This window comes from Theobroma cacao, chromosome 2 (genome assembly GCF_053813885.1).
Source record: "Theobroma cacao isolate CCN51 chromosome 2, ASM5381388v1, whole genome shotgun sequence".
Taxonomy (NCBI): Eukaryota; Viridiplantae; Streptophyta; class Magnoliopsida; order Malvales; family Malvaceae; genus Theobroma; species Theobroma cacao.
Genome location: NC_142640.1, coordinates 42,950,281 through 42,972,481, shown reverse-complemented (window position 1 = coordinate 42,972,481; position 22,201 = coordinate 42,950,281). Strand labels below are relative to the sequence as shown.

General features: G+C 34.3%; 2 protein-coding genes across 3 annotated transcripts; both read left to right on the top strand.

The window, feature by feature from the left end:
• The first annotated feature begins 6,925 nt into the window (after positions 1 to 6,925).
• CSK (chloroplast sensor kinase) lies at positions 6,926 to 11,254 on the top strand. Of its 2 annotated transcripts, none has more exons than XM_088803981.1 (7): positions 6,926 to 7,896; positions 8,218 to 8,283; positions 8,383 to 8,451; positions 8,561 to 8,653; positions 9,016 to 9,242; positions 9,811 to 9,998; positions 10,699 to 10,901. In XM_088803981.1, exons 1-7 carry the CDS (start codon positions 6,976 to 6,978, stop codon positions 10,755 to 10,757), a joined length of 1,623 nt encoding a protein of 540 aa, XP_088660107.1. In that variant the 5' UTR covers positions 6,926 to 6,975; the 3' UTR covers positions 10,758 to 10,901. The 2 variants fall into 2 exon arrangements, with proteins under 2 accessions (XP_088660107.1, XP_007044823.2); XM_007044761.3 differs by having other exon boundaries at positions 6,928 to 7,896; positions 9,811 to 10,084; positions 10,699 to 11,254.
• Positions 11,255 to 16,056: 4,802 nt separating this feature from the next.
• LOC18609580 (lysine ketoglutarate reductase trans-splicing protein (DUF707)) lies at positions 16,057 to 22,051 on the top strand. Its single transcript, XM_007044759.3, has 15 exons — positions 16,057 to 16,513; positions 17,519 to 17,638; positions 17,761 to 17,872; positions 17,982 to 18,119; positions 19,151 to 19,255; positions 19,920 to 20,003; positions 20,225 to 20,340; positions 20,485 to 20,586; positions 20,689 to 20,802; positions 20,900 to 20,956; positions 21,051 to 21,117; positions 21,204 to 21,257; positions 21,425 to 21,499; positions 21,603 to 21,638; positions 21,751 to 22,051. Exons 2-15 carry the CDS (start codon positions 17,619 to 17,621, stop codon positions 21,847 to 21,849), a joined length of 1,179 nt encoding a protein of 392 aa, XP_007044821.2. The 5' UTR covers positions 16,057 to 16,513; positions 17,519 to 17,618; the 3' UTR covers positions 21,850 to 22,051.
• Positions 22,052 to 22,201: the final 150 nt, after the last annotated feature.

Sequence of the window (22,201 nt, the reverse complement as noted above, 5' to 3'; positions counted from 1 at the left end):
TATTGTATTTTAGTATGTATAAATTTATTTAGCTTTTACGCTATAAAAATTATTCACGTATAACTCTATAAATATTGTTTTATAAGAAAATAGAATATTTTACTTAATATTTCTTTTATTTTCTTATTATATTTAAATAACCGTAATTTCGTTTTAAATTAACATTTTAGACTTTTAAACTCATTTTGAATATGAATTATGTGTTTTGTACTTATATATTACATTTTAGCCAGTTTCGAAATTTTTTGAGTAAAATGACCAAAATACCCCTGTGAGACGAAAATTAATATTTTATTTGTTTAAAGTTGGAAACAACTTAAAAATATTTTAGAACACGATATTTGACAATGGTTGCTCACAAGGGAAATGAGAAACTGATAGTAAAGCCTTGCGGGGTTTCAGGTTGACATTTCAGGCAATGAGTGTCTACCGGGACACAGCGACGGTTGTCACGGGCTCGAGGGGAGTACCGGGTCGTGACATATCAACTGTGAAGAAAATGCCAGTATCTCTAAATCAACTATTTCTACATCTTATAAACCCAAATACCATTCGAAAAACCATTTAATTCGACTCTGAAAAAATTGGGTAGCCCGATTCTTCGACATACTTTATCAGCTTTGCTATTCAAAATCTATGGCTCCAATATAATGACAACATCAGCTTGTGAATGCTGATTAAATTCTATACATTCCTGATACACCTCCAAAAGGTAGCTTCTCTCACATTTCAGCTTAAGATGTTATAATTCATAAAATAAATATTAAAAAGCAACTAGTATTCAACGTGAACGGTACCTAAAATAAAAGAAAGTGGTGCAATAGCAAAATTAATCTTGCATTATGTCCACTTCTCCTATCTCCAACTCCATATCCATTGAAGTGGTTTCCACCATTAGCCTGCCATGACTATCATCCTCTTCTGCATTAATGATTCGTTCCCTGGCCACTCTATTTATACCAACTCCTAAGCTTTCTATAATAACTCCTTTAGGTGGTGGGGAAGCAGATGTGATGACTTAGTCAGTTTCTACCTGGGGCTGGGTGCTGTTAATTCCATGAAAAATTGAATTAATTCCTACTTCCTAATTACTAATATTATCACACTCTAATTTTGTCCAAACAATTAAAAATTAAATTAAAAAGAAAAATTAATTTTAACAAACTAAAGACTAAAACTAATCTAAAATTAACTAGTAAAATTATTTTATTAAATTCGATTGACTTTTAGACCTAACATTATGATGTCCCTTAATACTTCATCTTATTATTGTCGCTCTCTCTTAACTTATGTTAATGGATTAAGTTGCTAACCTGGAGTCCTAAATTATTTACAAGTCTCTATCGAGTTTCTCATAAAAATATGTCTCCCAATTAATTTACTATACGTTTATGCAAATTAAATTAAAAATAGATTTATTAAGTTCATGCTCTAATTTTGGCTACATATGGCTTATAGGTGTATGTCTACCCTATATGCAAATCAAACCACCTAATCAACTAAGTGCATTTGATCATACGCTATTCTATTCAAGGTCTACCTAAATTTCTTTCGTCAAGATTTAATTTAGATTTCTAAACCAATCTAATTGGTGATCAGAAAATTATAAGTATTAAGAATTGAATAAAATAAACAACTTAAAACCATCAAGCATAAGCTAAAGAAAGATAAATAAATCAGACTACGTATTGAGTACAATCATAATCTTAAATAAATAATTTAGTTCTCCATCAAGTCACACATCATCGTTAAATAAAGTTTAAACATTTAGATCAAACTAAGAAAATAAAAGAATAATAAAAAGATGATAAAACCCAAAAAATGTAATCTTAATTTTCTAAATCTTCTTGAATCCTTCAAAATTCTTCTTAGCTTCAATTATTTTGTGGCTTGATTCTCCACTATCAATCTGGCATTTCGTTCTCCTTTAAAAGTCCATCGAAATGTTATTTTTATAGGACTTTGAAGTTAGGCCAAGTTGGGTGAAGAAAGAAGTCAATTCCAATCAGAATTTCCTCATCGGACTATGTGAACGGTGGCCTGCCTCCACCAAAGCCATGGCCTCAACCAATTAATTAGTAGAAATCGTAATTGCTCTAGGACTATTGTAGTGCTTCAACTTTGATAATATTTTTGACTAACATCCAGGTTGAACTAGGTGAAGTGGTAAACATGAAATTTCTATCTTTTTCTCTTATGTTTCCAATGGTCTAAGAATTATCTCATTTGAAGCTCTGTAGAGAAAGTATGGTTGAAATACTGAAATATGTGTAGTGAAAATCTACACCTCTAAATTGCTCTCCTTCTTCCATTAAAATTATTCTTTCATCAAACACCTACAAAAGCAGAACTAAATCAATAACAACCTATCTTAATTACATTAACACCAAATTAAGTATAAAATTAACTAAAATTAGATTGACTCACCTAAATTTATTGACTTAAAATAAATAAAACCTATTAATTTTCATGCATTACTACAAGAACTAAACTAAATTACTATCAAAATGAAGTCCAAGTAACTCTATATCATAAAGTTATCACTAGGCTGCAATGTCAGATATTTCTGGTGCAATAAGGTTTCTCTGGGGACCCAGTATACGTAGCTCTTGTGTTTGCGTAGAATTTCCTCTGATTTGTGCCTCCTTTGTATTCCACTAGTTTGGCTCAGAAGATGCTATCTTTAAAGCCATTTGGGTCACAAACTTACCCTTTGTTTTTGCAAGATTGATTTCTCTATTTGACATAATCGTTACTAACTGTAAGGACTCTTTCAAAGCAATGTTATTTTTCACAATAGTGGCAACCTCCACTAGCTTGCTAATCACATTCTCTGTAACCTCTTTTTCTAATGTCTCAGGAACAAACTCATCCACATTTGCATTATTTTCTTCCTTCTCTAGTACATAAAATCTTGAACCCAATATAGTCAACGCATTAGAATTACCTTCCTAATGTATCACCTTAGTTTTGAACTTGGTGCCTCCCTCTGTTCTATTCCCATTATTTCTCATGTAGTTTTCCTTCGCAACCATCCACGGGCCATAACATGAAGATTCATAGTCCTTCTCTGGGCTTTTCTTATTTTCAGCGAGTTTGTGTACTTGTTCCTCTGTGTATCCTTTTTGTTCTTTCTGACAAATTGGACAAAATTCAGACCCGTACAGATTTACCACAATGGAAACATAACATTAACAATCCTTTTGTTAGTATAAGCCCTACAAGCTAATCTGTGGTTGTATGGGAATTGTAATTTTGAGATATTCATGTATAACATTTTGTTATTCATAATAACATTGAGGTAGTTCTTTATCCATAAGTTTGTAATTTAATTACTTTTTGTACTTATGTAGATAATGCCCATGAAATTATATATGCCTTTCAAAAGAATTGTATTGGGATACAATTATGATATCCTTATGCATTAAAGCATTGTTCCTAAAAGTTCCTGATCATTGTATTATTGAGACAAGGCATCAATAATGCTCAAAGATTGGCACATGTTATGTTCCTTACTTGTGAAGTAAACAATCGTTCTCATAGGTTGAAGTATAAAGATACTTGAAACTAGCATGTGGGTGCTTGCCATGGGAGAGCGAGTTCACTGAACATAACCCACCATGAGAAGTGCATTTGGTACCTCACTCAAGTTTCTATGCAATACTTCTCATGTGTCAGTTGTGTAACTACTCCTTAGACTTGAAACACCAGGTTGTTTTGTATGTGGAGTACTATGCTTTGATTTCATCCTTATGGGTGCCTAATCAAGGATGCCAAAACAGAATGTTTTTGGGTATAGTATGAAGCATATGAAGGCAAATGAATGGTCAAGATAGGAATCATCACCCTAAGTGATTCAAGGGGAAATATCTCATTAGTTCTTGGTTGACATTAGCTTAATCAAATCCTTAGTCAAAGTGATTAGGAGATTATGAAATGAGTTTCATAAGTCTCCATAAAGCTAATGATCTAACTGTAAGAACAAATATGGAGATCAATAAGAGTAGGCACTGCACCTAGCTCTTATTATTTTCAAGATATATGATGAGGGAATGAATTAAATTAAAAAACTGTACACTAAAAAGTTGTCAAAGAATCCTTTGATTCTTTTAAAAATTAAGTGGTCAGGATGCATTGCTAGATGCTAATCATGGTCTATGGAATTGAATTAGTTAACTTAAAATTGCATATGATTCATTTAAATTAATTAATTAATAATATTATAATTCAATTCCATTGCCAACATGTGAGGAACCTAATGGGTCGCACACAAAGGTTGCAATTTGGATTAAATTGAAACTGTGATGATTTAAGTTAGACTTAAATCAAATTCTAGGTTTTAACTACTAAGGACCTAATTAAAAGAGTTTAATTAGGTATTGGTTAAATATTATAATTGTTGTAATATTAAGGACTTATTTTGCAAATTTTAATAAGTTAAACCTAGATATAAATATCACAATATAGCCACTTTTTTTTTTTAAGGAGAAGGAAACAAAGAAAAAAAAAAGGGATTTTCTCTTGAGTGCTGCCACTTTTGAGAAGTTTATTTTTTTTTTTGAAAACCTCTCCTTTGATTCTTTGCTAGAAATCAAAGAAGAAAAGAGGACAAATTGTTGTCCACTTGCTAGCACAAGCCCATGGCATAAAGCTCTCTCCTTAAGAAGGATCCGTTGCAATTGTGTGTGCATCATTGAAGGCTAAGCGATTTAGTAGCTGGGATTCTTTCACATAAAAAGTGTTCACGTTTTGTCACCAAAAGGAATTCATTTGATTACGATATCATTTGGAAAGGTAAAACTTTTTTTTGATTTTATGTGGTGCTTAACTTTGCATTAAACAACTAAGGTGATTCAAAGGTAGGAGGCATGGATTTTATTTTATTTCAATTTTTTTATTCCTCTACGTTGATGCTCTAATCATGTCGTTCCTAACACCTTCATACTCTATCTTCTGCCAATGTTCTCCTATATAAAGTTTTACCACTAAAGGTTTTGTGAGATCGAGTTCCACGCACAATCTTTCAAACTTTCTCCTTATAGCATAGGAAGTTGTTCAATCAACTTTCAAAGTTCTCCCCAATTTGTTGCTAATTCGTGACAGCACATCCCTATCATAGTACTCCAAAGGCAATCCTGGTAACCTGATCCCAATGGCCACTGAGTCTATGGAAGCTTCATTAGATCTGAAGCCTAGTATCCATCATCTAATAGTAAGGTAATGATCTGCAATGATCTAGGGCCCTTCAAACAAGACATAATCATAGTCTAATTTATTTGAGAACTTGAAACAGTAATATCCATTGTGTAAATCCACAGCTTGAAACTCTCTTTTCAGTGACCATAACTATTTCACTCGATTGCATAGATAAGTATAATTTATGTCTCTTCCTAACATTTTCACTATTAGGGTTCTTCCCATAGGTTTTTGAATCCTTTCTTTATCATCCTTAGTCAGACTAATATAAGGACCTTCAACATCTGATCATATCTCATCATCATCTGATTCAAAGTCTTCCACAAACTGTCTTTCTTCTTCAAACTCCTCATTGTCTAATATAACCACTGTGTCCTTTTGCAAGAGAATATTTCTATATGAAGACTTTGATGCCCTTTCTTGCTTCAATGGAATCTATCCTCCTGATTCAACAAAGTCGTCACTCTTCTCATTGCTAGCCTATCTAATTCTTCCTTTCTTAACGCCCATTCGAACAACTTCTATTCCCCAACTTCCATCAATATTTGCTGAGGGGACCCCTAACGAGTCTGCCTCAATGCAGGCAACGATTAAGGTTTCTTGGAGTTAAGTGCAAGTGCAAGTTATCAATTATTACTTATAAAGTTTATTTGAATTGCAATAAAAATATATAAATTTGATAGAATATAATAAAAAAATAAAAATTTATTTAAAATCTTTTTAATAATTTGTTGGTGTAAAAGGAGTTTAGATGGAATTCAAGAAACCAGCAAAATTGATTTAAAGACGAGCCTTTCAATAGACACTGTCTTTATGATTTATTTCACCCTCACCACTCGGTATGCAAAGGGAAATAATGTGAATAGTCTTAAGGATATAATGAAACTAACGTCTAACTTCATCTTGCACATAACGAGAGTAGACTGCTAGATACACCCGAGGGTGTGCAAAGTTGTTTGGCCTTAGAGCTTACTTTCTGCAGCAAGTAGATTATAAGAAATTTGGAAGCTTTTGTAATTGGTGGGAACTAAGGTTTTTATGTTAAAAGAATACAACACTTTTCTTGGGAACTAAAGTTTTTATGTTAAAAGAATACAACACTTTTCTTACTCTTGATATTTCTGCACTTACTTTGTGTCTGATTTGATTGGTCAAAATGGTTGACAACAAGCCTTTTATATAGGCTTGTATGTGTCTCTTCTTCCTTTTCATTAAGGCATCATTTTGTTTGAAAGGTATCTTTACATTTTACCAAACATAATTTTTGGATAAAGGTATTGTTTCAATAATTATCTTATAAAAAGATAATTATTCATTCCATAAATTAAAACCTTTGAGTTATACTTGAAACAATAACTTTTAACATTTAACTTTTGAAACATAGTATCTTTTTAATATGTCTCATAACTTTTGGATATTATTTTATTAAGAGACAAAACTATTCATATAAAAACCGGTTTATTATCTAATAGACACATTACGTCACTTTACGTGACATAACTTTTAAATTAATGATAGTTTTTATCATGTAACATAACTTTTAATTTTAAAAACACACCAACGTAATTCAAAACTTTTTTTAAATAATATGTATGATAGAACAAAGATTTATTAGTTAGTCCGATAGTAAAAGACATTCCCGCCTATGGAAACGGTAAACGGCCAGACACGAAGCAAAAGCATGGTTAAGGTTTACACTGTAAAAAACGGGTGCGGAGTAAATATCACCACTCATTTCCGTCCACACTCTGACTCAGTGGTTCCACCAGGTTCGAAACAATGTTTCTCTCTGCAATAGCTCCCCAACATCCACTCTCCCCGCCAAACTCTTCCACCAACCAAAGCCATCCACGTGCCGTCCTCCTCTCCGCCAACCCTTCCCCCAAACCACCAAGCGCTCTTCCCTCCCTCAAATCCCTCAACTCCAACTCCCCCAACACCTCCACCTCCCTCCGCCACGTCTCCACCCACACCCTCCCCGATGACAATGAGTCCCAACAACCAGAACCAACGATGGTCTCCTCCGCCTCCGCCGTATCCGCCGCCATCCGCAAAGCCTCCACATCCCCCGTCGACTTCACTCAAAGAATCGAGAAAAACGATCACCGCAACCACAAATTAGTCATGCCGAGTCCCGATTTCCAACGCCTCTGCCACGAACAATTCGACCTCTTTCGCCGAATCGTTGACCCCGACGCCATTCTCTCGGTTTACGTCAGGCCAGCCGGTAGTTACGTCATGGACCGGCTCGAGTTACGTCGGGTGACGTCATATCCAGGAGTTAAAGCCGCTGACATTGTGATTTTAGTTGGAAACTTCACTGTCCCCACTGGACTGCGTGCCGCGGAAGCCACACTTTCCAGTCAGCCAGTGGAAGTTGTGGGGGAGCATAGAGCGATGGTTTTTCCGATGGTGAAGCAGCCGTTCGTGGTGGGGTTCTTGGTTGTGGAGCTCCCGGAGTTGGAGAAGGTGCTGCGTGGAAGTTCTGCGAGTGAAGGTGGGGACTTGGTTCGTTGCCCGACTCCGGAGGAGGCTTATGCGTTGTCTTCTCCTTCTCCAGGATTGGATGTGAAAAATTCGTGGGAAATTCAGTCTCTTGAGAATAAAGCGCTGAGGAAAAATTACATCTTTACTTCTGACCAGAGATCGAATGCGATCAATATATCTCGCACTTTAGCTATGGCTTATGTTATGGATCAGGTTAGTTACTTACATTTGCTCTCTTTTTTATAATACTATTTTATATGAATGCTCCACTGCTATATCAAGCCTTAGGAAAAAAGGGCTTTAGTTTTGCTATGCTCTCTGTCAATGATAGCAAAATTCTTACCCTAAGGAACCCAATTTGGTCTTCTTTACTTGTCCTCAGTGCTCAATGTTCACTCATTTCTTCAATTTCTGTTCTTTTTTCTTTTTTTTTGGGTTCTATGTCTAACATGGCTTCTATAGGCTTCGTGAATTGTGACTTTTGTTCATTTTAATTCACATAGAAGATTGCCACTTTCCTTATTTCTTCTGCAGAAAGCAATGTTACTGCAGCAATCATCTTGGCAAAATAATGTCAGAATGGGTGCTCTTGTTGAGCAGGTATGATGTGTTGCTTTCGGTAGATAGATACATCTCTGTTTTGTTTTTATTTTGGTAAAGTTGTTATGATTTACCTTTAACTTTAAAATTTTCGTGCAGATTCGTGGTCCTCTTTCTAGCATACGGACTTTAAGTAAAATGCTATCCACTCATGTTAAAAGAAGTGAGGTTGGTCCTTGAGCCATCTGAGACAAAGTTAACTCTTTTACTTTTTTGAAGGGTTTCATTGTGCCAATCTTCCACTGTTATATTTAATTATGAAAGCATAATCTTGCAGATTTCTCATGACATTGTTGAAGACATATTGGTGCAAGGTGATTATATGAGGGACACCCTTCAAGAACTCCAAGATGCTGTTTACTTGACAAAGGTAATTTTGCTCTCAAGGAGTATATAGGTATACACATAATTACTGTAATTCTGTTTTTTTTTTTTTGGATAATAGAGAATGTCTTTCTGTAGTTTGATTTGATACAATTGTTCTCTGTTATGTATTTCTGTTCTCATGTAGTTTCATTCTTGGTATTAAAGGGTTCCCTTTTACTAGTCTTCTTCACAGTCATCAATTTGGAAATACAAGCCGGTTATCAAACTGCTCATTGATTTGAGATTTCTAAAGCTTTAATGAAATTAACTTCTCTAATAATCTTATTATGTTACTGTAATTTATTATTTATACAAAGAATGCAACATTTGCACTTCTATTAACTTTCCTATCTGGCTTTTCTTTAGGCTAATATAGTGCGCTACAATGAAGAAACTTTGAAAAAGATGCATAAATCAACTCATTCCCATCCTGAGTCACTGAGATCTCAATTATCAGATGACTTCTCCAGGGATAGCTCCACCAATATGTTGGAAAATTCTGGTGTACTACTATCTCTAAGTACAACAGACAAGGATTTAGAGATGCCAATGCCACCATTGGCTCTTGTCCCTCTACAAGAACATGGGATCAGGTATGCACCATCCTTTTGGAAACTACTTGCTTTTCATCACCTCATAAAGAGAAAACTAGAGAAGTGTTCAATTATATCAGTCATGTTCTGGTTGTAGACATTTCATTAACTATTGGACATTTGGTTCCAAAACTCACATAGAAAAATGTTTGTGATACTAATTATTGGAGAGTACTTGAGCCTAGGCTGTAGTCTTAGGTTGAATAGAAGCTGAACGGTTATGTTTGGTCTAAATAGCCTTGGGAATAAATCACTTAGCGCTCTGCATTATTATTGTGAGCCTAGGTTGTAGTCTTAAGTTGAATATATGCTAAATTGTTTATTTTTGTTCTAAATAGCCTTGGGAATAAATCACTTGGTTGTCTTTCTTTCTTTGCCCCCTTAGTCTTGCCTTTCGTGTGTTTATTTTGAATTCTCCCTTTTAGGTGTTGGACGCTGTACTGCATGATTTAAAAACTGAATGCAATCCAGCCCATCCCTTTCTGGATGTGCAATAGATTTCTACTGTGGATTTCATTTGTTATTGTTATTATTATGTTGCTTATGCTTTTCCTTTTCTGTCAGGAAGACCGTGCAATGTTTCTGATGTACTGACTGATTTAGTTGATGCTGCGAGACCTCTTGCTCATAAGCAGCAACGCATGGTGGAATTAAGTGAACTTTCACAGCCTTTGGAAGTGGCTATAGAAGAACCTGCTTTGCGCCAGGCTCTGAGCAATTTGATAGAGGGTGCATTATTACGTACCCAGGTTGGGGGTAAGGTTAAAATTACTTCTACTAGTGCACCAGCTGGTGGCGCATTACTGGTAATTGATGATGACGGACCAGATATGCACTATATGGTATTGATGGCAATTCTTTCGCCTCTATGCTAGCCTTTGATTTCTTCTTCAAATTAGGGAGTATGGAATGCCTTTAATACATCTATTTGTTTATCAATGCTTAGTGTCACCCCAGTTACAGTTCTATGGGAGATGCAAAGTTTGCAAAATGCATCAGCAATGATAAACACAATAAGCCTTTTGTATTATGTTAATATGAGAAGCAGGGTGTTCTCAGAGAAAAAGGGAAAAGAGAAGCAGGGTGCTTATATGATATGCATATTGACGATCAGATTAATAGATTGAGAGGAAGCTTCTGTCCCTAGTAGGGAAACTAAAATCTGAAACAGAAGTTGATACAGTTTTATGATCTTTGCATCATAAGGGGCATTTACTGAGTTTTCTAGTTGCTAGTCGGGTTTGTAAATTGATAATCCGCAATTATTTCACTTTCTTTGTATATGTGTTGCGTTGAGTTAATTAGGATGACTTGACATGTTCTATAGTTCCTTGTATGAAGATGCCTTGCAGATCTTAAAGGAATTAAGAGAAGTTGGTGTTTGATATGGCTGATACTTGCTTTGGAGTTTGAGTTGATCATATATGAATGGTTTTGCTGGTGTATGTGTTTGCAGACGCAGATGCATTCTCTCACAACATTTGGAGCCGAACTCTTCTCAGAAAACATGATTGAAGACAACATGACTTGGAACTTTGTTGCCGGGCTGACTGTAGCACGTGAAATACTTGAGAGCTATGGCTGTATTGTCCGTGTCATATCACCTCGGAGCACTGATGCTGCTCTGGGAGCAGGTGGAACGCGTATAGAACTCTGGCTTCCTTCTTTTGCTGCATTATCTGATGCAAACAACCTGACACGAGAGGCATAACATGTATGTGGGATTCTATGTTCTTGACTTCCTCAGTGAACTCCTTTATGGTATTTCAAAATGAAGAGTAGGCATATTTTGGAAGCCCCTGCTCCCATCAACACACTCATTATCTCAATTTTGAGCGGAATTTGTATAGTTGTATTCTAACACAGTAGATACCAGGAAGAAAGAAAAAAGGAAAATGTAAATATTAAGCATTTAGGCCTCCTTTGGAAGTCCCATAGAGAAATGAAAAACAAACTTCATCAATTGTATTGCAAATGTTATTTTAACAACATAAAACGCAGCATTTCAACTATGACCATTACTTTATCTTATGTTTCATTCTGGTTGAGCTATGGCTTGCTTGTTTCAACTGTAGCTAGGGCCGACGAATGAGTGAGACATGTTAGGATAGAGGGGGTGTTGGATTGAGGTCCAGTTCCTGCCACGGTTGATGGTGGGGTAGCCTTAGTGGAGCTTAGAACAAGTTAAATGGTGCCAAGCCGAGTCCATAAACAGGGTTGGACCTTAGGGCTTTTCTTAGTCAAAGTCAAACTAAAGGGCTAGATTTTGTTTGATTCAGCTTTTGTTCAGTCTGGAACCTGGATCCAAGCTCCCTATATGGGCATGGAAGCTAATACTACACGATCAAGCAGACTACAAATGGTCAAACAAGTCGATAGGCTGCTCATTTAACCAAAAAACAAAAAATCTCTCTCCTAAGCAGATCATGAAACACGTCTCTTTTCTCCTAAGATTTTGCCACGAATATGAATCATAAAAAATAAATTATTTATTAATAGACCAAAACATCAATTTCTGTAAAACATATAATACTACTTTTAAAAAAAAAAACTTGATGAAAACAAAGTGGATGCGTCATGCTTTGCATTATTTGGCAACAAGCAAATCATAAGATAATTGAAACAGAAACGAAGAAGAAGACTGTAAATTGCATTTAATTAATAAAATAAAATAGACGTATGGGCGTCTGCATAGGAGCCGAGCCCACCATGATCGTGTTTAGTGGCCAGACAGCGAAAGCACGTCAACACACGTCTCTTAATAATTATACTAATTGCTTATTTTTCAAGCCCTCCGATAAGCACCCGACCCCTCGTTTTCTCCTTCACCTACAAGGCTCAAGCCCTGGAGTCAGCCGCAGCTGACCAAACAACTAGCCTTTCGGAATTTTACGGTTACGCTAAACCGGCTATTGGTTTGTTCGATTCTTGGCTGACCCATGGCTTTGCCACTTGTCTTATCACGTTAAATTTGATTAAACTGCACTGAAATAATCAATTAACCATAAAATAACGTGATAAGACAAGTGGCAAGGCCATGGGTCTGTCAAGAATTTAAAAAAAAAAATTAAAGTAATCAATTAAATTTGATTAATTAATTTTTTTATTTCGATTCTAATTGATTAAGAGAGTAATTTATTTTGCTATTTGGATCGGTTTTCCTTGTTCGAAATTTATAATAGAATTCATCCAAAACTAATTATTAATAATATTTTTAAAAATGTTTTTCATATAATATTAATATTATTAATATTTTTTAAAATATAACTAAAAAAATACTTTCATTAAAATTGAAATAATTAATTGAATAAATGATGCGTAAATTGATGTGTTGATTTTTTTATTTTTTTATTATAATTTGATCTATTTTGATTTTTTTGTAAAAAAATAATTAATTCGATTTTTTTAAAATTTTAAAATTAGAACACCTTACTTTGGCTATACAAATCACTTGAATTTAAGTATTAAAATATTAAAAATCAAGTTATTTGACTTGAAAAAAAAACAAATTAAAGGAAAAGATTTTGCACATTGAAGTCGAATAATTATGGAAAATCTTCATAGGAAAAAGGTGCCTAAATCTGAACACATCCCTATCTACTTGCTTGCAGGGCAGGCTAAGGAAAGCAATTTAGGACAAGCGAATTACTTGTAGTTAACACTTTGGTTTTTCCGGCCATAAAAGTAGCACCATTAACCGTCCCCTCCCCTCGATTGTGTGTACCTAAATTTTCGGCGGTCATCTGGCTCTAACGACGGAGGCGGCTTCCCCTTCAAGAGTTAACATTGTCAAATGTCAACTCAACACCTTCAGAAGTCAAAGTCTTCCCGCTCTTTCTGTTATTACTCATTAACCAACGTCGCATTAGATCACTTCTCCCAACAGCGATACCACCGCATTCTCAACTCAATTGGCTTTATATGCCTTTATGGAGTGTTTGGCTTTGGACCACTCACGCCTGAAAGTGATCCAATGCATTGCCTGAGATACGCCTGATGATGGTCCCTCACCTGCCATTTACCAATTAATAATTTAAACTTTATTTGATTGATTTTTTTATAAAAATAAGTAAAAAAATATTAAAAAACTATTAATAGAAAAAAAAATGTAAATTAATTTTCCTTACATTATTAATAAAAAACTTGATGATGATTTCATGAAAAGTCAAACCAAACATGGATTTGAAGAGTATGAATCATAAAATCAAGAAACATTAGCCAATCGTTACAAGCAATGGGGAAGGTTTTAATGTTGGTGGACCAAAACGAGACCATGAGTCCATGATCTATTTTAATTTTGTGTGGAATTGGGAACCAAGTCTGGCTCCGTTACGTAGCCGTTGGACTTGAATGGGTCCGGGGAGGGGCGGGGGGCTTTGGCCCCTTTCCTTCAATTCAAGGACAACAATTGGTTTTATTTGACTTGTAAAATAATTGGAAACAATCAAGGAGTGTGTTAAGGAGAAAACGACCCCTTTGTTCATATTTTGTTCTTACATAATGGGCATTTTGAAAATTAAGCGATCCAATGATACGATAAGAGACCAAAGAGAAGTACAAGGAAGAAACCACACAACAAAACAAACTCTTTTGAAAAGACTCAAAACTCCTTTTCTTACCATTTCCCCTTTCTTTTTGCTTCCCTCCAAAGGCAAAGAAAAGCAGCACTTTAAAAGATGGGGTAAAATTTAAAAATCTCCTCAAAACATTTCAAAAAGACATTTTAATCCCTCTTATTTCAAAATAATAATTTTAGTCCCGTAATTGTTAACACCATTAATTAACAGTTAAAAACATTTATATCCAAAACTACATAAATATTTTAAGACACAAATGCCTTTTAAAAAAAATCTACTCACTTTCTCTTTCAAATTTTAATAAAATTCATGTTGATATTTATTAAAATTCGACATTTGATAGAGGAAAAAAAAAACTTAAAACTCAATAAAATTCTAGAACGAGATTTGTGAATTCAATAATGTATCTCATTTTGATACTTAAAAAAATTCAATCTTTGATAGAGAAAAGAAACTTAAAAGTTTTAATATATAATAATCAAGTCAAAATCATTTTAGTTAAATTTTGCAATTAATTCCTATATTATGCAAAAAAAATATAAATTTGGTCTCTGTATAATAATTTGTATAATTGAGTTCTTATATTTTGTCAATTTATTAATTTCAATCCTTAATTTTAACACTATTAAATATTGATCGTTAAATATGCTGACATGGTATTTTGACCAACTGACATGGCACTAATAAAGACGATGTGGTATAACGTTGACATGGTAAAACGTTTACTTGATAAAAAATTGCTAAATCTTCACATGAGTTGAACAAATAAATTAAAAAGAACACTTAAACCCTAAATTAAAAATTAAATAAAATTAACAAAATACAATTAAGAACTTAAAAAATTAATAGAGAAAGAAAAAAAATCGACAGCTGAAGAGGGAGAATCAAGAGAGGGAGAATCAATTGGTTTTGAATTTGGAATTGAAGGTAAGGAAAATAATGTGTTTTTTTCCCCTACCTTCCAATTGATTCTCCCCCTCTTGATTTTTCGTACTCCGACTGTAGACTTTTTCCTTTCTCTCTCTATCATATTTTGTTAACCTCATTTAATTTTTATTTTAGGGTTAAAGTGTTTTTTTTTTTAATTTCTTTGTTAAAGTCACATAGAGAGTTAGCATTTTTTATCATGAAAATGTTTTGTCATGTCATCTCTATTAGTGTTATGCTAGTTTGGTTAAAATATCACATTAGCATATTTAAGGATTAAATTTTACAGTGTTATTGTTAAATACTGAAATTAACAAATTGAGAAAATACAAAGATCCAATTCACACAAATTATTATATAAGGATTAAATCTATACTTTTTGGATAGTGAAGGAACTAATTGCCAAATTTAACGAATCATTTTTCGCCACTCTAAACCCTAATCTCAAAGAATAAATTTTGGACAAAAATTTTAAACAAAATTAGTAATCAGAAATTAATAACACCATCAAATTTGAAATATTTATCATTGAACAAGAAATTTTTTCTTTTAATTCAATCTTTTCAATGAAAAAAATATTATCAAATTGTTGAAGAAATAAAGAGTATGATGACAATAAATTTAATTCAAGAAAGAAGTTAATGGTTTTTAAAGTAAATACAGCTTCAAATTTTCAAGTCTTCAAATCAAAATTTTTTAGATTTTTTATTACGGTTTTTGAGAGAAAGATGAATTGATTTTTGTTTAAAAAAAAGAGAATATGTTTAAATTAAAAAATAACATAAGAGGTATTTATATCTTAAAACAATTTAATATTGGGTTTATTTTTTTATTATTAACGTACAATGTTAAAAGTAAACGATCTAAAATATCTTTTTAAAAATATTTTGAGAGAACTTTTTTAAATTTTATAAACCAACCTTTGTCTATTGCTCCTAAACAATTACCAAGCACGCTTTGATTCGCGTTACAAATTTCCAGCATGTTCCCATCCCAGGACTATAAAAAAGCGAAAACTATAGAATCCACCAACTTCTGTTTTCACTTTTTACTTTTCACCAGCTAAGAAAAACCACATCAGGGAGAAAAAATGCGATTATTAAATCCAAGTAGGGCAATAAAAATTTTAAGACAGTTAAAAAAGCAGTTAGCAGGAAATCTAGCTGGGGTCAAATCAAACGACATGCTCCGCACAGGGTAATCCGCACAAATGCAATGGGCCCACAACTCCTTCCCCTGTCGATTCACCCAATGAAATAAATAATAATAAAAAAAACCTGAATTTATTGGAAAAACAAAATAAAAGTGTTTGGTGCTTCGTAATATAAGAACTCGATTTAGAAAGAAGAAAGAAGAAAGAAGAACTAATTTCCTAATTCAATCTAAAAGCAAACTCCGATAATAGCCTGAAGAGAAAAGACTTCTCAAATCTTTTTCTTCTTCCCAGCTTTTATAAAATCACACGATCTTAGTGTTTTCTTATCTGAAAAAAAGGAGGATATAATTTTTTATATTTTTTTCCCGGGAAATTGAAACTCCTCCTTCTGTTTCAAGTCCTTTTTTCCTCCACGTTTCTATCATTTTTCCCGTTAGAAAGGCGATCACGATCTTAGTTCTCTCAGAGAAAGCATAGAATCATTTGCTCAGATTTTTTTAGTTCAGTTAAAAAGGCGGAGGTGATTTTCTCGTGATTTTGGGTCATTTATAAATACACTTTCAATTTACACGAGATCTTGCTCAGTTGCTCACAATCATCCTTCTATTCAGGTACGTAAACCTTTGTAGTTTTTTTTTTCAAAGCATAGTTTTCCGTTTGTTTCCCGAGAAAATCCTCGTCTCAGCTGCAACCGATATGAGCATTCAGTTATTTAAACTTCCTTGAACTAGATTTCATTATTTCAATCCCTATTTTAGTATTTCAGTTTTCTTCTCGAACTTGGTTTTTTTTTTTTGTGATAATTGCGAACTTGCTTTTTTTCTCTTCAGTCATTAGATTTTCGTCGTTGCTTAAAGTTTATTGATATTAAATTAATCGAAAAGGTGGTTGAAATCGAAAGGAAATTATAGGAATAAGAGCGGGTTTTAAGCTAACTTTTAGGTCAGGTTTATGTTTTGGGTCGTTTTGTTCTGTATCTTCGAACCTAAGCAAGCACAGTTGTTGGTCGTAACTAGATATTCTCGGTAATTGCAGCTCTTTTCATTTATTGAATTAAAAAATTTTAGGATTTAGGTCTTCGTCAAAAAAAGAAAATAAAGAGGCACGTGTTTACTTGATTATAGAGTTATTGAATTTAGGATTTGGAATTTGTCTGCTTTTTGTGTTTGCTCGGCGGCCTTCCCTTGATCTTTTGTCAAGGGGGGTAGCACATGGTTGCTTGCTTTGTGGAGTTAGTAGTTGAGGCTTATGTGGAAGAGGTTCTTAGGTGGTACTCAGTAGCTTCTTATGGGGATTCTTGCATGGTTTACTATATATGCTTTGAAAAGGGGGTCCAAGGGGATTGCTATAGGCAAGCCTCCTTAAGGCTACTGTAGAAGGGTCTCATTAGCTTGTCTTTTGTTTGCTGCATTCTGTATGGACTGGTAAATTTGATTGAACTAGAATAGCAGCTTAGAGTTAAGTACTGTGAAGTTGCTGTTTGAATCTCAGTTGTTATTACTGTTCATCTTTGTTAATTTATATTATCTGTAACTATTGTTTCGCTTCATCATTTTAATACAATGTTTTGGTCACATCAGGTCTCTATGCTGAGGGTCTCTCTTTGTTTTATGCAGAATTGACAACTGAATACCTGCTAAATAATTCTCAAAGGCTCTTGCAATCTGAATTGGCCATAATTTTGTTGTGAATATACAGTCAGACGATTTAAATAGAATGGGGATCTTTACACGCAGGTTTACAATTTTTGATGGCCTCTTCATTTGAAAGAATAAACTTCATATTATGTGTGTATGTGTATAACAGGTTACTTAGATGTGGAAGTAATTTAATGTTTATTCCATCTTGGTGACTGCAGTAAAGTTAGTAGAAAGCCAAATGAGAGCATGAGGCTTATCATAACAACATTTGTTGGAGTAGTGTTTGGTTTCTTGATAGGAGTATCTTTCCCAACTCTATCATTAACAAAGGTAGAAAAGCCATTTCCCCCTTAATCTTATATTTGTCATATGCGTCTAATTCAATAATGATTTTTTCACCTATGTAATGGAACTTCTCTGTTATGTCTTTATTTGGCAGCTGAATCTATCATCCAGCATTCTTACTAGCATTGATTTCTCATACACTCAGTACAAAAATTCAGGCCCCTCAAATTCAACTCATGTGCCACCTCCAATTGGTAATAATGGCAGCTCTGCTAATGTCACGTCAAAGAAGGTATTCTTCCAGCTCTAACCTCAGCATTTCTACAATATCCCAAGATAGAGGTTTTGCATAAGTTGACTGTACATCTTTACTAAGGCTCCTAGTGGCTGAAGTGTGTCATTGGAATCAATTATCTTAATACTGAATTTGGCTTAAAGCTTTTTTTTTTTTTTTGGGGGGGGGCGCAAATAATTTGGATTAAAGCTTAATATGAGTAAATCAACCATGGAAAAATTCTCTGATAATAACCTATTTTTTTTACAGTAGGTGTCAGGCTTTTGCCTGACTTTTGCTGTGTAATATTTCAATAGCCTGACTGGTCTTTTCTTGTGTTAGCTGTTTTCCAAATTCATGTTTTTTGAGGGAAGAGTGGAATTCAGTGGATAGTTTTCTTGATATGCTTTTATTTTGTTGCATTCCCCCTTTATTTATTCATGGCTAGCTGTTTCTCTTACATTATAGGCTTTAGGAATTTGTTGAAGAGAGAGTGGGAGGCTTTCCTTGGGAAAATCGGGAATTAGGGTGCTGCACATGCCATTCAAGCTCCTGAATGCCTAGATATTTTTCTATTTCCTTTTCTGCAATCCATTTCTTATATTATCATTCATTGATTTGGATAACTAATACTTAAACCCTATAGTTTGCATGTTAGTTCATATATGGTTCCCTTGGTTTACCTTTATGATATGATTATCCATCAGGAAAACTGAATAAAACACCTAGATATGTCAAAAAGAGGTTGTCCCATTCTCATTTTTAGAGTAGCATGCTTTTATGGATGAAATTCTTATGTTCATCTATCACCTATAGGACCTATTATGTATGGGTAAGAGTTGTGTGTCTGTTATGTGGTACTGTGATAGACCATTGCTTTATTTTATTGCTGGCATATCCAAATGCATTATTTAAATCCATCTTTTACTATCACCATGTGCCTAAATGATGTGATTTTGTGTTCGATGATTTTGTAGGACCTATTTATAATAATATGCTACTACTCTAACCTGCCACTTTTTTGTGCTTCCTTTGTGATTCTCATGTAGATTTGGGTCCCATCAAATCCTCGAGGTGCAGAAAGACTAGCACCAGGAATTGTTAGAGCTGAGTCAGACTTATACTTACGCAGATTGTGGGGCAAACCTAGTGAGGTATGTTTTCTTGGACCCTTTTCTATGCAATATATTTTGAACCCTGAATTTCTTGCAACTTTCTAATGCACACATGAATATGTTTAGCTCTGGTATGTGAAGATAAATTATTTTGGTTTCAGTCGAATATATTTTATAAATAAAAAATCAACTTCTGGAATTGTTGGAAACATCTCTTTGTACAAAGCATCTTGTTCTTCTTGTTCCAGGGCATTTGCTAAATTATAACCGAAACAAAAGACTATATTAAATGTGTGACAGATATTGATATCAATGCCTAGGGATAAAGGGAGGGGAAATGGTAGTAATGTATCATGGTATCTTGAGTGAGTTAACTTGGATCTTTGAAATTACTCTCTTACATCTAGCCTGCAAAGAAAGAAAAAGGAATTACAGTCAAGGGAGCAAGGATATTGTGCTGTGGAATGAAAAGAATATCTGCATCTTTGGTTCCTTCACATAAAACCTTTTTCAAGATGCATAATACATTGCAGGATCTTAGAAAAGAAAATGTTAATGTCTGAGTGGTTGTTTGAGTTGTTAATCTGCATTAACGTAATTAAAAACCATTATAGTTTGTACCAGTCCATATATTATATAAGAATAATACATATTGTGAGTTTTTTTTTACCCTGGTTGGGTTTGACAGTATTGGCATCTGTAGGATTTGACCAGCACGCCAAAGTATCTTGTCACATTTACTGTTGGTTATAATCAACGAATGAATATTGATGCAGCAGTTAAAAAGGTACCATTCTCTCTCTCTCTATATATATCTGCATGTGTGCATGTGTATGAATGTGTGCCTGTGTGCGCTTGAGCATTTGAACGTGCATCTGTGTTCACATTGGCACAAAAGCACACACATATGCAGGCTAAGTAGGATGCTGATGTGGAATGGAGTTTTGTGCATGCTCATGAGTTTGTGGTGCACATTGCAAGTTGTGACTAAATATGTGCTTCCAACAGTTTTCAGGGAATTTTACTATCCTTCTATTTCATTATGATGGTCGAACAACTGAATGGGATGAGTTTGAGTGGTCAAAGCAGGCAATACATGTGAGTGTTCGGAGGCAAACCAAATGGTGAGTAGTTTTATTTAGAATATACTGTAGATTCACAAATTCAAGTCCTGCTTTTGCTGGCATAATGGAATGCAATGACTGGTTATTATTTGTGTTGCTTAAAAAGTTAAAGTTGTGACTCTCATACTGTTTTTATTTACCTAGGTGGTATGCCAAGCGGTTTTTGCACCCTGACATCATCGCACCATATGACTACATATTTATCTGGGATGAAGACTTGGGGGTTGAGCATTTTAATGCAGAAGAGTGAGTGTTGGACACTACATGACTTCTTAATAAATATACTCTGTTCAACTTTGACCAATTTCCTTTTAAAACGAAAATAACATGGTTCAAATTTTTTTTCAGATACATTAAACTGGTGAGGAAGTATGGGCTGGAGATTTCACAGCCTGGCCTGGAACCGAATAAAGGTTTAACCTGGCAAATGACAAAGAGAAGAGGTGATCGTGAAGTTCACAAGTAAGAATAATGGGGCAATTATGCCAAGAATGCTGGAATTCAGATAAATTTATTGAATGAGAAATAAATTTATTTTCATTTTCTGAATTTGGTTTAGAGAAACAGAGGAGAAACCGGGCTGGTGCAATCATCCACATCTTCCTCCTTGTGCAGCGTATGTATAGCTTTGAGCATTATTGTTTGTTATTATATCTTGGTTCTCCATAGGTTTAGTAAATATTAGTATTCTTTTTCTTTCACAAATGTAGGTTTGTTGAGATAATGGCTCCTGTGTTTTCACGAGATGCATGGAGATGTGTATGGCATATGATTCAGGTATTGAGGGTGTACTTATGTTGTTCAATTTTAACATTGCTTTCCTTGGCATACTCATATTATTGTTTTTCTTGGGCAATTTGCAGAATGACTTAGTCCACGGCTGGGGTCTGGATTTTGCCCTCAGAAAATGTGTAGAGGTTAGCACCGTGTTGCTCCTGGCTGTTGTCATCTTTCGTTGTCTTTCTTTAATCTCTGTGCTTGTGTGTGTGTGTGTGTGTTCCCCCAACTCCACAAAAAAAATCTTTGGTCAGTGATTGGATTACACTCAAACTTTTTACTAAGTAGATGTATGTCTTGAAAACAGCCCGCACATGAGAAGATTGGAGTTGTAGATTCTCAGTGGATTGTTCATCAATCTGTTCCCTCTCTTGGGAACCAGGTAAGCAGAAATTTTCCTCCATCTTCCAATTTCTGGTGTATTTTCTTTGTATTATTTTATGTGTCAGAATTCTTGAGATGCTTGCGGAATTTGCTTTTGGTAGGGAGAGGCACAAAATGGGAAGGCAGCGTGGCAAGGGGTATGCACAATGTTAAAGCTTACCTTCCTTGCTTAAAAGAGCTTGTTAATTGTGATTTAAGTTAATTTATATGGAAAGGGTGGCTGATATCACTATAATGAACTGGTGCCAGGTAAGGGAGAGATGCAAAAAGGAATGGACTATATTTCAAACGCGGTTTTCAAGGGCGGAAAAAGCATACTTGAAGGAGCTAAATTCAACATCTCATTAACAGAAGAGCAACACTAGAAACCTGACTGTATACATTCATTATTACTATTACACCTACTTAGATTTTTTCTTCTTTTTCTTCTTCACATAAAATTTGTAGAATCCAACATTATATTTGTAACAATTATTGACTAATAATCACAACTCTTGGGTCCTCAAATCACAATAATAATAATAATAATAATAATTATTATAATTCCTCAGTTCCATTTCTCACACGAAACTTGGCCTCCATGGCCTACATTTGCAAAGCCTGGTCTTTGTCTAGGGTCTTATCAACCATAATAGTACTTGTTTGGGAAATGATTTAAGAGTTGTGTTTGCAAGTCATAGCAGTTAGCAATAAGCAGGAT

What these genes read in the sequence shown, in the direction of transcription:
- LOC18609580 (XM_007044759.3), top strand. Translation starts at nt 17,619, where the DNA reads ATGGGGATCTTTACACGCAG. An exon ending in TGTGGGGCAAACCTAGTGAG is followed by an intron (nt 19,256 to 19,919) that starts GTATGTTTTCTT and finishes TGGCATCTGTAG; the next exon opens with GATTTGACCAGCACGCCAAA. An exon ending in GGAAGGCAGCGTGGCAAGGG is followed by an intron (nt 21,639 to 21,750) that starts GTATGCACAATG and finishes AACTGGTGCCAG; the next exon opens with GTAAGGGAGAGATGCAAAAA.
- CSK (XM_007044761.3), top strand. Translation starts at nt 6,976, where the DNA reads ATGTTTCTCTCTGCAATAGCTCCCCAACATCCACTCTCCCCGCCAAAC. An exon ending in ATGCTGTTTACTTGACAAAG is followed by an intron (nt 8,654 to 9,015) that starts GTAATTTTGCTC and finishes GCTTTTCTTTAG; the next exon opens with GCTAATATAGTGCGCTACAA. An exon ending in CTACAAGAACATGGGATCAG is followed by an intron (nt 9,243 to 9,810) that starts GTATGCACCATC and finishes TCTGTCAGGAAG; the next exon opens with ACCGTGCAATGTTTCTGATG.